Here is a 15,215-nt window from a genome sequence, read left to right as displayed (position 1 = left end):
AGTCATCCATAATCCTACTAACACAGAATGCTGGTGTTAACATTTTGATATGTAGGCTTCTAGTTTTTCTCTCACGCATATGTACCTAGTTATTTATGCTTTTGTATCCCCCATTTCTTTCCCTTTATTTTCTCTTCCCTCCCTTCCTTCCTCCTTTCTTTAACCCATTTTCTTTTTTTCCCTCCTTCCCTCCTTCTGTCCCTCTTCTCTTCCTTTCTTTTTTTCTAAAATTGGACTCAGTCTGTTTGTAGTGTTTTGTAATTGCTGACTTATCCCACTTGGTACCTTGTCCTCATTGTTCCATGTCATTTCTATTATTCTGTAACATGACTTTTGGTAAACGAAAAAATAAATTATAAGTGCAATAAACTCATTGTAGGAAAGTTAGAAAATAAAGATCCACAAAAAAAGAAAATAGAAATACCCTTTATCTCACACACTAAAGATAACTACTGCTAATACCTTTTTGTGTATTCTTCCAGTCTTTTTTATAGTCATAGATCTTTATACACATACTCATTTTTTTAAATGGGATTAAAGCGTATGCACTTGTTCATTCATATACTTAGTAAATGCTCATTGAGTGCTTGTTGTACTAGCATAATAGTTAAGAGTGTAGACTTGGGAGTCAGATGGTCTGGATTCTAATCCCAGCTTTGCTATCCGCTACTTGTTTGACCTTGGGTTGACTATTTAACCTGCCAGTGCCTCAGTTTCCTCATTTGTAAAACTATATTAATTCACAGTACCTACATCATAGGGTTATTGTGTGGAGTACCTGATAAACCATATAAACCACTTAGACTGTTATGTGCCTGGCACAATGCTTTGCACATAATTATGTACATCTCATCACCCTTGCTGTATTCTATTTGTTAGAAATGAGTCACAGGTCATGCCCACACTCAAGGGAAGGGGACTGTCCAAAGGTAAGAACACCAGGAGGGAGAATTTTGGGGGCAGGTGGGGGATGAGTACAACATGTGAAAAAAAAAAGTGAGGAAACTCACCATTGAGAAGGTCACTTCTCCAAGTGTTGACTTCCCTCCACCATCTGCCTACTTTGCTAACTTTTCAGAGTCTGTGGTAGATGCTTTTTATGTTTTGTCCAGAATTTTTTGTTGTAATAAGCAATGAAGGATGTGTTGTAGAGGGCTTAGGCCATCATGGAACTGAAAGTTCATCATTGGATTTAGCCGTAAAGAAAGAGCAAGTTTTATAGAATAGTATGGGTAGAAATTTGATAGGAATGAGAGGGAGTGGAAGATGAGAGCAATAAAGAAAGAGCACGTTTTATAGAATAGTATGGGCAGAAATTTGATAGGAATGAGAGGGAGTGGAAGATGAGAGCAATAAAGAAAGCAAGTTTTATAGAATAGTATGGGTAGAAATTTGATAGGAATGAGAGGGAGTGGAAGATGAGGAATTGGAGAGACTAAGTACAGACAGTCATGATACTTCACTGTAAGTGGAAAGCAAGATAAAGGGAGTGGCAACTCGTGGGGATTGTGGAGTCAAGAAAAGGTTTTGTAAGTTGCTTTTCTTTCTTTAAAAAAAAAGTGTTCCGTTTTATATAGTATTCCATAGAATTGTTTATGCAACATAATTTTAAATAACTGACTAGTATTCAGTTCTGTTCGTATACCAGAATTTGCTTACTATTTCCCACTGGTTATACGTGATTATAAATTACACTACAATGAGGAACCTTGTCTTTACATTTTCTCAAACATCTCTTATTTTCTTAAGGACAAATTCCCCAAGGTGGGGCAGAGAGTGTGAATATTTTAAAAGGTATTTGCTGCTACTGTGGATTTGTTCCTACGAATTAGAGAAACATTTTGCCAGAAGAAACAAATAATTCTAATCCTCCCTAAATTAAGTTGCTTCAGTTTAATTGGGTGTTCTTAATACTACTTATCAGTTGCTTCAAAATTGAAGGAAGAAGATAAATTATTGGATGCTGTGGCTAAAGAAGGATGGGATGTAGATGAAGAGAAGGCAATTAGATTCATCCAAGATTGATGTTTTTTCATTATAGTGGAAAATCTGCAGGGCCAGAGAGTTTAAAATGTAGGCAGAGGATTGGATGAAGTTATTTACCTTGGCCTCTTAACTGGACAGGGAAGGGAGTGAAGGCAACAGAGGTGGTATTTAGGAAAAAGTGAAAGGGTTTTGCATACCTCTTCATATTAAATTTTATACACATTTAAAAATTTATGGTCTCATAGATATATTTTACTGTGAAAAATAAAAACACATACTAATCTTCTATGCTAGGAGAATAAAGAAGTTAAATATTATTTCATATAAAATATAAACTAATCAGCTATATATTTTTTTACCCATTACATTTCTGACTGCTGAAAATAGATTAAGCTTGGCAAAAGTTAGAGCTGAGATATAACTGGGACCATCAATGATTTTGTGGGCAGATATAGACCTATTCCCCTATTACTTGTTTAATGTCTACTTGTTAAAGATAACTTACTTAGTTTAAACTGAGTTGTTAATCAAACTTATTCTCTTTACTATAGAATTCAGCTCTTTAACTTGTCTTTTGGATTATTTCACTTTTTGGTACACACAGAAGCTTGCAGTATGTTACCAATTTACTACCAATTTAAAATATTTTAAAGTTAAAGTGGGAAAATTATTTACTTATTCAGGAAATGAGAAGATAGAGTCTAAATTATTTAAGCCCTATATTCTTTTCATCCTTTTGTTTTCCACTTTTGAGTTATTCGTCTGTATTTTACTGAAAAGTGGGTAAAGACAAGAAGCAGCAGATAATCAAGCCAGGATTTGTTGAGAAACAGGATGAAATGAGATTTGAGGACTTTCTAATTTTATTTATATTCTGTCCCCCAAACATGTTCATAGTTAGCAGGTCAACAGTGTATGTGAATTATGAAATAGGATTGTTAAATTTTATTTTTGAGTGTGGAAGTGTCTTCCTTTCAGGGAACTTTTCATTTTAAAAATCTGCTGTCATAGTAGCTCCTTACCTTGTAAATTTGGAAGACACATTGCTCAGAAGAATTTTACTTGAAACCTTAACTTACTCACAAAATGCAACTTCGTCAGAAAGCTATCAGTAGGTGTGACAAGTATGTAAATTAATAGACTGTATTAACCAAATAATGTTGAGAATCGTTTCAGAAGGAACTAGCTTTATTGACTGCTTTTAACTTAATTTAGTGTTAAAAAAATTAACCATTGTTCTTACCTGGCTACACCTGAAAGTGAAGAGGGCATTTATTCTTTAATTAAATTTTTTAATTTTAATTTTTTAGGTGATTCGATCTGGGCAAAAATTAAGGAAGAAGTCTACTGACAGAGGCGAGAAACGTGGAGGCTGGTTTAGTGGGTTTTGGGGTAAGAAGGAATCTAAGAAAAAAGATGAAGAATCTTTGATTCCTGAAAGTAAGTTCCAAGTCAGATAGTTTATTGTACACTGATAAGGAAAAAATATATAAATTATGTTTTAGCCAGTTAGTTGAATTTTATTTCATAATATTTTTGAAATAAAAGTAGCTTAGTATAGTAAACATATAAACAAATACATCAGGATGGAACATTCCCATGTTTATTTAACTAAAATAAAACTTTGAATTTTTGAGAAAAGTTATTTGTGTGAAATTTTAAAACTTGAAATTCAGAAATCTCACAGGTAGCATTCCTTATTGTTACTTTTTTACATGGATATTTAATTAGATGTTTCACTTAATTTTTAAAATACTTAGGGAATTATAAAATTGTTATGTGACATTTGAATTCCCTTAATGGTGTCTCTTTGCATTTTCTTCACCTAAATAAGCAAATGCATGATGTTTAACAAGTCAAAGTAGTATATTAGAGGAAATTACTTTGCTGTTTTTGCTTTAGCATTTGTGTCTATTGATTTTAGGCCACTCGTTAGTTTGGTTTGATTTTTTTTATTGTATCTGTAAGACTGAAGCAATTGATTTCTTAAAATATTATCTTTTTGTAGCTATTGATGACCTTATGACACCAGAGGAAAAAGATAAGCTCTTCACGGCTATTGGTTATAGTGAGAGCACCCACAACCTAACTTTACCCAAGCAGGTAATTGTTTAGGTGGTAATTATTTAGGTGGTTTCATTTTTCTGTGTTATCTTGAATTGGGTTAAACAAGTTATTGATTTTTGAAGTAACTAATAAAAATACGTTACAGTTTGTTTCTGCTTTACTTTTTGTTAAATGTTTCAGTTAGACCTTACCAATTAAAACTGTCTCCAACTTTAGATTTAGTTGCTTTAATGAATGTGAGAATAACCTGATAAAAAGTACTTATTATAGAGGTAAATTGTCTTTTAAAAATTTTATCTTAAAAAATCTGTGTGTGTGAAATGTAACTCATGTATAAAAGAGTCATCAAAACCAAAATGTATTGCTCATTTGATGTGTCATAAAGAACAGCTGTGTAATTACTATCGGTTAAATTATATAGACTGTGCAATAGATAGGGCATTACTGTGAGATCTATCTCTGTTCTTTCACTGTGTGCATTCTGCTCACTTTCATTGTTGTGTAGGTATTTTCAAATGAAAATACCACAACTTATTTATTCATACTTTTGTTTATGGGCATTTGGGTTGTTTTTCTTTTTTTGTTGTTATGCTGCTGTTAACTTCTTGTAAATGTCTTTTAGTGGGCATATGAGATTTTCTGCTCAGTATATCCTTAGGAGTAGAATTGGTATATCATAGGATATGAGTATGTTTAACTTTAACAGATTCTGCTAAATACTTTTCCAATGTGAAAAACATTTCCATCAGTGGTATATGAGGATTCTTATTGTTCCACATCTTTACCAACTCTTACCATCATCAGTCTTTTAAATTTATCCATTCTAAATGGTTAGTATGTAGTATTTCATTGTGGTTTTAATTTGTGTTTTCTGGATGACTGAACAGGTTTTTCACTTTCTTGTACTGTTGTAGGCCTGATAGATATCCTCTTTTGTGAAGTGGCTTTTGAGTCTCTTGTTCATTATTGGGTTGTCTTTTTCTTATTGGTTTGTAGGAGTCTTTTATTTATTTGTTAAATTACATTACATCCCTAGAAATTAGTCATTTTATAACTGGAAGTTTGTACCTTTGACTACCTTCACCAATTTCCCCCATACCCTGCTCCCTGTTCCTGGCAACCACCAGTCTATTCTCTGGTCTTTTTAGATTCCACGTATAAGTGAGACCGTACAGTATTTGTCTTTCTCTGTTCAACTTACTTTACTTAGCATAATGTCCTCAAGCTACATCCATGTTGTTGCAGGATTTCCTTCCTTTTTATGGCTAAATAATATTCCACTGTGTATATCCACACCACATTTCCTTTATTTTTTCATCAGTCAGTGGACACCTAGGTTGTTATAATGTCTTGGCTGTTGTGAATAATGCTTCAGTGAACATGGGAGTGCACATATCTCTTTGAGGTATTGATTTCATTTCCTTCAGATAAATATCCAGAAGTGGAATTGCTGGATCATAAGGTACTTCTCTATTTAGTTTTTTGAGGAGCCTCCTCACTGGTTCTTATAGTGACTATACCAATTTACATTCCCACCCACAGTGTACAAGCATGGGAATATAAATTGGTACAAAATAATAGCCATTCTAACAGGTGTGAGGTGATATCTCATTGTGGTTTGTTATTTTTTTTTCTAAAGAACATTGGCAAATGTATTTCCCTCCATATGAAGTTATTAATGTCTTTTAGTTGAAGTATAGTTGATTTACAATATTATATTAGTTTCAGGTGTACATCATGGTGATTCAGTTTTTTTACAGATTATGCTCCATTTAAAGTTCTTACAAAATAATGACTATATTTTCCTGTGATGTACAATATATCCTTGTTGCTTATTATTTTATATATAATAGTTTGTACCTTTTAATTTCCAAAAACCTTTTGTGCCCATCCCCCTTTCCCTTGCCCATCTGGTAACCATTAGTTTGTTCTCTATATCTGTTGATGGACATTTAGGTTGCTTCCATATCCTAGCTATTGTATGTATTGCTGCTGTGAACATTGGGGTGCATGTATCTTTTTGAATTAGTGTTTTCGTTTTCTTCAGATACACACCCAGGAGTGGAATTGCTGGATCATATGACAATTCTACTTTCAGTTTTCTGAGGAATGGCCATACTGTTTTCCATAGTGGCTGCACCAATTTACATTACCACCAATAGTGTAGGAGGGTTCCCTTTTCTCCACACCCTCTTCAACATTTGTTTGTTATTTGTGGACTTTTTGATAATAACCATTTTGACAGGCATGAGATGATACCTCATTTCAGTTTTGACTTGCATTTCTCTGATGATTAGCCATGTTGAACCTTTTTTCATGTGTCTTTTGGCCATCTCTATCTTCAGTGAAAAAAATGTCTACTCAGGTGTTCTTCCCATTTTTTTGAATCAGGTTAGTTGTCTTTTGATATTGAGTTGTATGAGTTGTTTATATATTTTGGATATTAACCCCTTATTGGTAATATCACCTGAAAATATTTTCCCTTATATGGTAGGTTGCCTTTCCATGTTGTCAGTGGTTTCCTTTGCTCTGCAAAAGCTTTTAAGTTTAATAGGGCCTGTTTATTTATTTTTGCTTCTGTTTCTTTTGCCTTAGGAGACAGACCAAACAAATATTGCTGCGATTTGTGTCAGAGAATATTCTGCCTGTGAATATTCTTCTGTGAGTTTTATGGTTTCAGGTCTTACATTTAGGTCTTCGGTCCATTTTGAGTTTATTTTTGTATGTGGGGTGAGGAAATGTTCTAATTTCATTCTTTTACATGTACTGCCCAGTTTTCCCAGCATCACTCATTGAAGAGATTGTCTTTTCTCTATTGTATATCCTTCCCTCTTTTGTCATAGATTAATTGACCGTAAGTGTGTGGGTTTATTTCTGGGCTCTCTATTCTGTTCTGTTGATCTCTGTATCTCTTTCTATGCAGGTACCATACCGTTTTGATTACTGTAGCTTTGTAGTATACTCTGAAATCAGGTAGCGTGATACCTCTAGCTTTGTTCTTTTTTCTCAGAATTACTTTGGTAATTTGGAGTCATTTATGGTTCCATATAACTTTTGGAATTATTTGTTCTAGATCTGTGAAAAATATCATGGGTACTTTGATAGGGATGACATTAAATCGGTAGATTGCTTTGGGTAGTATGGCCATTTTAACAATATTAATTCTTCCAATTTAAGGACATGGGTTATCTTTTCATTTCTTTGTATCATCTTCAATTTCCATTATCGGCATTTTATAATTTTCAGAGTATAGGTCTTACCTTGTTGGTTAAGTTTATTCCTAAGCTATTTTATTCTTTTTGATGTGATTTTAAATGCGATTGTTACCTTGCATTCTGTTCCTGATCATTCATTACTAGTGTATAAAAAAGCAATAGATTGCTGTTTATTAATCGTCTATCCTGCAACTTTACTGAATTCATTTATTAGTTCTAAGAGTTTTTAGGCAGAGGCTTTAGGCTTTTCTGTACATAGTGTAATGTCATCTGAAAACAGTGATAGTTTTACTTCTTCCCTTCCAATTTAGATACCTTTTATTTCTTTTTCTTGTCTGATGGCTGTGGTTAGGACTTCCAATGGTATGTTAAATAGAAGTGGTGAGAGTGGGCATTCCTGTCTTGTTCCTGATTTTAGAGGAAAAGCTTCTAGCTTTTTGGCATTGAATATGATGTTAGCTGTGGGTTTGTCATAAATACTCTTTATTATGTTAAGATATGTTCCGACTGTACCAACTGTGATGAGAGTTTTGTCATGAATGGATGTTGAATTTTGTCAAATGCTTTTTCTGCATCTGTTGAGATGATTATGTGATTCTTATCCTTCCTTTTGTTAATGTGGTGTATCATATTGATTGATTTGAGAATATTGAACCATCCTTACATCCTTGGAATAAATCCTACTTGATCGTGGTGTATGACCCTTTTTATATATTGTTGAATTCAGTTTGCTAATATATTGTTGAGGACTTTTGCAACAATATTCATCAGAGATACTGGCCTGTAGTTTTCTTTTTTTGTAGTGTCTTTGTCTGGTTTTGGTATCAGGGTATTGGTGGCCTCAGAGAATGAATTTGGGAGTGTTCCTTCCTCTTCAGTTTTTTGGAATAGTTTGAGAAGGATGGGTGATAACTCTTCTTTATATGTTTCGTAGAATTTCGCTATGAAGCTGTTTTGTTCTGTACTTTTGTTTGCTGGGAGATTTCTGATTACTAACTCAATTTTGCTACTAATGGTCAGTCTGTTCAGATTGTCTGCTTCTTCTTGATTCAGTCTTGGAAGGTTGTATGTTTCTAGAAATTTGTCCATTTCTTCTAGAAAAGTTGTTCAATTTGTTGGCATATAACTGTTCATAGTATTCTCATGATTTTTTGCATTTCTGTGGTAATGGTTGTTATTTCTCCTCTTCCATTTCTTGTTTTGTTTGTGCGGGTTCTCTCTTTTCACCTTGGTGAGCCTAGTTATTGGTCTCTATTTTATTTATTTCCTCTCTGATCTTTATTATGTTCTTCCTTCTGCTGACTTTGGTCTTTGTGTCTTCTTTTTCTTACTTAGATGGTAAGTTCGGTTATTTGAGATTTTTCTTATTTCTTAAGGTAGGCCTGTATTGATATAAACCTCTCTCAGAACTGCTTTCACTGCATGCCATAGATTTTGGAGAGTTGTGTTTCCGTTTTCGTTTGTCTGGAGATATTTTATGATTTCCTCTTTGATTTCTTCATTGACTTTTTGGTTTTTTAATAGCATATTGTTTAGTCTCCATGTGTTCATGCTTGTCCCCCTTTGCTTCCTGTAGTTGATTTCTAGTTTCATACCACTGTGCTTGGAAGAATTGCTTGATATGATTTCTGTCCTCTTAAATTTGTTGAGACTTGTTTTGTGGGCTAGCATATGATATATCATGGAGAACATTCCATGTGCATTTGAAAACAATGTGTATTTTTCTGTTTTTGGATGGAATGTCCTATAGATATCTATTAAGTCCATCTGGTCTGTTGTGTCATTTAAGACCACTGTTTTCTCACTGATTTTCTGTCTAGATGATCTGTCCATTGATGTAAGTGGAGTGTTAAAGTCCCCTACTACTATTGTATTATTGTCAGTTTCTCCCTTTATGTCTGTTAATATTTGCTTTATATATCTCGGTGCTCCTGTATTTGGTGTATATATGTTAATGACTGTTATATTCTATTTTTGTATTGATCTCTTTTTCATTATATAATGCCTTCCTTTGTCTTTTTTAAATAGACTTTGTTTCAAAGTCTGTTTTTTCTGAAATGAGTATTGCTCCCGTCGATATCTTGTCATTTCCATTTGCGTGAAATATCTTTTACCAACCCCTCACTTTCAGTCTGTGTGTGTCTTTAGCTCTGAAGTGAGTTTCTTGTAAGCAGCATAAAGATGGGTCTTGTTTTCTTATCCAACCAGCCATCCTTTGTCTTTGATTGGAGCATTTAGTGTGTTAACATTTAAAGTAATTATTGATAGGTGTGTACTTATTGCCTTTTTGTTACTTGTTTTCCAGTGTTTTTGTAGTTCTTCCCTGTTCTTCTTCTTTTAGTTTCTTCCCTTTTGGTTTGATGATTTTCTTTAGTGCTGTGCTTGTGTTCTTACTCTGTATTTTTTATATATCTATTGTAGGTTTTTGATTTTTGGTTACCGCAAGGTTCATGTTTGTTGACCTATAACTATATTTACTTGTTCTAAATAGGAAGTCATTTAAGCTCAAGCACATTCTAAGTGATAACACATTTTTTTCTCCCCTCCTTCACATTTTGTGTTTTGATGTCATATTTTACATCTTCATGTTTATCCCTTTACTGATTGTTGTAGTTATAGTTGATTTTATAATTTTTTTCTTTTCATCTCCATGATAGCTTAATTGATTGATCCTCAGCCTTTACTATGTATTTGCCTTTACTAGTGGACTTCCCTTACCACCTGATTCTATGTGGGTCTTTCTTAAAGCCTTGGTTTTGCAGGAGTCTTTTTGCCAGTCTGCAGTTAGTTTTCAATGAGAATTGTTTACATGTGGACATATATATATTTTTTTTTTGCGGTACGTGGGCCTCTCACTGTTGTGGCCTCTCCCGTTGCAGAGCACAGGCTCCGGACACACAGGCTCAGCAGCCATGGCTCACAGGCCTAGCCGCTCCGCGGCATGTGGAATCTTACCGGACCGGGGAACGAACCCGGGTCCCCTGCATCGGCAGGCGGACTTTCAACCACTGCACCACCAGGGAAGCCCTGTAGACGTATTTTGATGTGTTCATGTTGGGTAGTTGAATTCATTTCACATCCTCCTACTCTGCCATCTTGATCTTCTCCCTCATTGTGGTTTTGAATTGCATTTCCCTGATGATTAGTGATGTTGAGCATCTTTTTATATACCTGTTGGCCATTTGAATATCCTCTTTGGAAAAATGTCTATTCAGGTCCTTCACCCAATTTTTAATTGGATTATTATTATTTTTTTTGCTATTGAGTTGTATGAGTTCCTTTTATATTTTTCTTATTAACTCCTTATCAGATATGTGGTTTGCAAATATTTTCTCCCATTCTGTATGTTGCCTTTTCATTTTGTTGCTTCTTATTCTCTGCAGAAGCTTTTTAGTTTGATGTTGTCCTGCTTATTTATTTTTGCTTTTCTTGCTTCTGCTTTCAGTGTCATATCCATAAAATCATTGCCAAGACTGCTGTCAAGGAGCTTTTTCATTTCCTTCTAGGAGTTATGGCTTCAGGTCTTACATTTAAGTTGTTAACCCATTTCTAGTTAATTTTTGTGAGTGGTGTAAGATAGGGGACCAAGGACTTCCCTGGTGGTGCAGTGGTTAAGAATCCACCTGCCAATGCAGGGGACACAGGTTCGATCCCTGGTCTGGAAAGATCCCACATGCTGCGGAGCAACTAAACCCGTGCGCCACTGCTACTGAGCCTGCACTCTAGAGCCTGTGAACCACAACTACTGAGCCCATGTGCCACAACTACTGAAGCCTGCGTGCCTAGAGCCCATGCTCTGCAACAGAGAGAAACCATCGCAATAAGAAACCTGTGCACTGCAAGGAAGAGTAGCTCCCACTTGCCACAACAAGTGAAAGCCTGTGTGCAGCAATGAAAACCCAACACAGCCATAAATAAATGAATTTAAAAAAATAGTTAGGGGACCAGTTTCATTCTTTTGCACGTGAATATCCAGTTTTTGTCGCACCATTTATTAAAGAGACTATCTTTTCTCCATTGGGTATTCTTGGGTTCTTTTTCAAGTATTAGTTAACCATATGTGCATGGATTTATGTGTGTGCTCTCGATTATGTTCTGTTGGTCTGTGTGTCTGTTTTAATGCCAGGACCATATTGTTTTGATTTCTATAGCTTTGTAATATAGTTTGAAATTATGAAGTGTTATGCCTAGTCTAGCTTTGTGGGTTTTTTTTTTTTCCTTTCAAGATTGCTTTTGCTATTCAGGGTCTTTTGTGGTTCCATGCAAAATGCCATTGGAGTTTGTAGGGATTGCATTGAATCTATAGATTACTTTGGGTAGTATGTACATTTTTAAAAGCATTAATTTTTCCAATCAATAAACAGAGCATAGCTTTTCTGTTTATGTTTTCTTCAGTTTCTTTCATGAGTGTCTTATAGTTTGAAGTGTAGATATCTTTCACTTCCTTTGTTAAATTTATTCCTAATTATTTTACTGTCTTTTTGCTGTTGTAAATGGGATTGCTTAAATTTTTTCTTCAAATTAGTGTATAGAAACACAAATGATTTTTGTATGCTAATTTTGTATCCTGCAACTTTACTGAATATTTTCATTAGTTCTAACTTTTTTTGGTCTAGTCTTTAGGATTTTCTCTACGTAAGACATATCATGTGCATAGAGAGGCAGTTTTCCTTCTTCCTTTCCAATTTGGATGCATTTTGTTTCTTTTTTTTGCTTTATTTCTCTGGCTAGGACTTCAAATGCTATGTTTAATGGTAGTGGTGAGAGTGGGCACCCTTGTCTTGTTCGTGATCTTGGGGAAGAACATTTTACCTTTCAACATTGAGTATGGTGTTAGCTGTGGGCTTGTCATATATGGCCTTTATTATGTTGAGGTACATTCCTTCTATACCCAGTTTATTGAGAGTTTTTATTGTGAATGGATGTAGAATTTTGTCAAATGCTTTTTCTGAATCTGTTGAGATAGTCATGTGATTTTTATCTTTTTATTCATGTGATATATTACATTAATTTCTTTTCGTATGTTGAACGATCCTTACATCCCAGAGATGAATCCTACTTGATGATGGTATATGATCTTTTTACTGTGCTGCTGAATTTGGTTTGATAGTATTTTGTTGAGAGTTTTTGTATCTGTGTTTATAAGTGATAATTGGCCTGTAGTTTTTTTTTCTCATAGTGTCCTTTTCTGGCTTTGATATCAGGATAATGCTGGACTTGTAAAATGAGTTTGGGAGTATTCCTACTCTTCTGTATTTTTTGAGGAGTTTGAGAGGATTGGTGTAGATTCTTTAAATGTTTGATAGAATTCACCAGTGAAAACATTTGGTCCTGGGCTTTTTTTTCTTGGGATATTTTTAATTACTCATTCAGTCTCCTTCATTATTGGTTTATTCAGATTTTCTGTTCATGATTCATTCTTGGTAGATTATGTTTCTCAGAATTTATCAATTTCTTTTAGGTTTTCCAATTTGTTGGTGGATAGCTGTTCATAGTAATCACTCTTATGGTCTTTGGTATTTTTGTGGTATCAGTTGTAATGTTTCTTCTTTAATTTATAATTTTATTTATATGTGTTGTCTCTTTTTCTTTGTTAGTCTATCTAAAGGTTTGTCAGTTTTGCTTTTTGTTTCAAAGAACCAACTGTTGGTTTTGTTAATCTCCATTGTGTTTCTGTTTTTCTGCTGTATTCTCTTTTTCATTTATTTCTGCTGTAATGTTTATTTCCTTTATTCTTCTAACTTTGGGCCTAGTTTGTTCTTTCATAGTTCTTTGAGGTGTAAATTTAGGTTGTTTACTTGAGATCTTTCTTTTTTCTTGATGTAGGCGTTCATCACTATGAGCTTTCCTCTTAAAAATGCTTTGGCCGCATCCAGTAAGTTTGGTATGTTGTGTTCCCATTTTTTTTTTTTTCTATACGCGGGCCTCTCACTGTTGTGGCCTCTCCTGTTGTGGAGCGCAGGCTCCGGACATGCAGGCTCTGTGGCCATGGCTCACGGGCCCAGCTGCTCCACGGCATATGGGATCTTCCCAGATCGGGGCACGAACCCGTGTCCCCTGCGTCGGCAGGCGGACTCTCAACCACTGCACCACCAGGGAAGCCCTGTTCCCATTTTTGTTTGTCTCGTGATACTTTTTATTTTCCCTTTTGATTTCTTCCTTGATCCAGGAGTGTGTTCAGGAGTGTATTGTTTAATTTATGTGTATTTGTGAATTTTGTACTTTTATTATTATTACGGATTTCTAGTTTCATTTCATTGTGATTGGAACGACACTTGATATAGTGTGTATCTTCTTGAATATTTTGAGACTTTTTTGTGGTCTAATGTATGACCTATCCTAGAAAATATTCCATTTATTCCAGAAGAGTATTTATTCTGCTGCTGTTTGGTGGAATTTCTCTCTATGTCTCTTAGGTCCATTTAGCATGTAGTGTTATTCAAATCCATTGTTTCCTTATTGATTCTGTCTGGATGATATCTCTTTTGTTGAGAATGGAGTCCCCAACTAATGTTTTATTGCTGTCTATTTCTTTTGGTTCTGTTAGTATTTGATTTATATGTTTAGGTGCTCCAGTGGGTACATAGCATATTTACAGCTGTTACCTCTTCTTGATGGATTGACCCCTTTATCATTATATAATGACCTTCTTTGTCTCTTCTATTTTTAACTTAAAGTCTATTTTTTTTTCTGATGTAAATATAGCTACTCTGTCTTTTTTGGTTAATGTTTGCTTGAAATATCTTTTTCCATCCCTTCACTCTCAGTCTGTGTGTGGCCTTAAAGCTAAAGTGAGTCTCTTGTAGGCAGCAGATCATTGTATCTTTTTTTAAAAAAAAAAAAATCCATTCTTTCAGTGTCTGTCTTTTGATTGGAGAATTTAATTGATTTACACTTAAAGTAACTACTGAGATATAAGGGTTTACTATTTACATTTTGTTAATTGTTTTCTGACTCTTTCATAGATTCTTTGTTCCTTACTTCCTCTCTTCTGGTGTGGTTTGATGAGAATCATCTCTTTAGTTATCTGTCCTACCTGTATTCTTGACCTATCAATTTTGGGGGCAGAATTTTTTTTTCTCAGTGTCTTACTAACTCTCCAAAGTCATCAAGCAGATATTCTTTTTATTTTGTTCAGTTTTTGAGCTAGAGGATTGGTTTGAATTAATTTGCTTTAGTGAAAGCTGCTGAATTGAATCTTTAGGCCACAAAATATTTTATCAGATTTCATTTTTATTACCTTTAAAACTAAGAGAAATTAATTTTGAATCTTTTGTAAATGTTCTATTTAAGCAAGCAATTTTGTATTGAGTTTTCTAATGTTCTTTTTTTTACAATGAACATACTTTTTTTAGATCATTTTATAATTTAACAGATTTAAATATGAAGAAATGAAAGAATTACTTAAAATTTAACCATTTTCATTCATTCTTTCATTTAGTATGTTGCTTATATTGTGGCACTGAAGTTAGTAAGCACCTCTGTTACAATAAGAGAAAACAGAAATATTCCAGAAATACTGAAAATTCAGATAATTGGCCTTGGCACCCAAGTATCTCAGCGACCAGGAGCACAAGCACTTAAGTAAGTTTCAAAAACTTATTATTTTAATTTTTATTTCTATGTTTGACTTCAGGCCAAAAAAAATATAGTGTTACTTAGCATAAAAAAACCTGATTAATAGTAGTTTGTCTCTAATTTCTTTTCCTTTTGTGTGTGAAGATAGTCATTTTATATTAGAGTTTGTTTTGTTACAGAACTATATGAGGAGCTCATCATTTGTTCTCCCCTTCCTTTTTTCCTTCACAAATATTTCTTGTATACTGTTTAATTCATAGATTTGTTACTGTGAAGGCTATGCATAGAAACAGTAATTTTCTGTTTTCAAGGTGTTTATGCTGTAGTTGATAAGAGAGGAAATAAAAAGTTAATTTAAGATCTGTATAA

The 15,215-nt window shown here is 34.1% G+C and overlaps 1 protein-coding gene across 7 annotated transcripts in view; it reads left to right on the top strand.

The window, feature by feature from the left end:
* VPS13C (vacuolar protein sorting 13 homolog C) overlaps positions 1-15,215 on the top strand; it is a 175,013-nt gene that overhangs the window by 50,881 nt on the left and 108,917 nt on the right. For all 7 annotated transcript variants that reach the window (XR_003795827.1, XM_029237278.1, XM_029237277.1 and 4 more), the window contains 3 exons: positions 3,297-3,426; positions 3,995-4,089; positions 14,710-14,852. Coding sequence is in view for 6 of the 7 variants with exons in the window: in XM_029237278.1 (XP_029093111.1) it covers positions 3,297-3,426; positions 3,995-4,089; positions 14,710-14,852 (368 nt within the window). In the remaining variant the exon portion in view is untranslated. The remainder of the gene's footprint in view (positions 1-3,296; positions 3,427-3,994; positions 4,090-14,709; positions 14,853-15,215) is intronic.

Source organism: Monodon monoceros, unplaced genomic scaffold, assembly GCF_005190385.1.
Source record: "Monodon monoceros isolate NGI ecotype Baffin Bay Population unplaced genomic scaffold, NGI_Narwhal_1 Super_Scaffold_21, whole genome shotgun sequence".
NCBI lineage: Eukaryota > Metazoa > Chordata > Mammalia > Artiodactyla > Monodontidae > Monodon > Monodon monoceros.
This window is presented reverse-complemented; position numbering and strand designations above follow the sequence as displayed.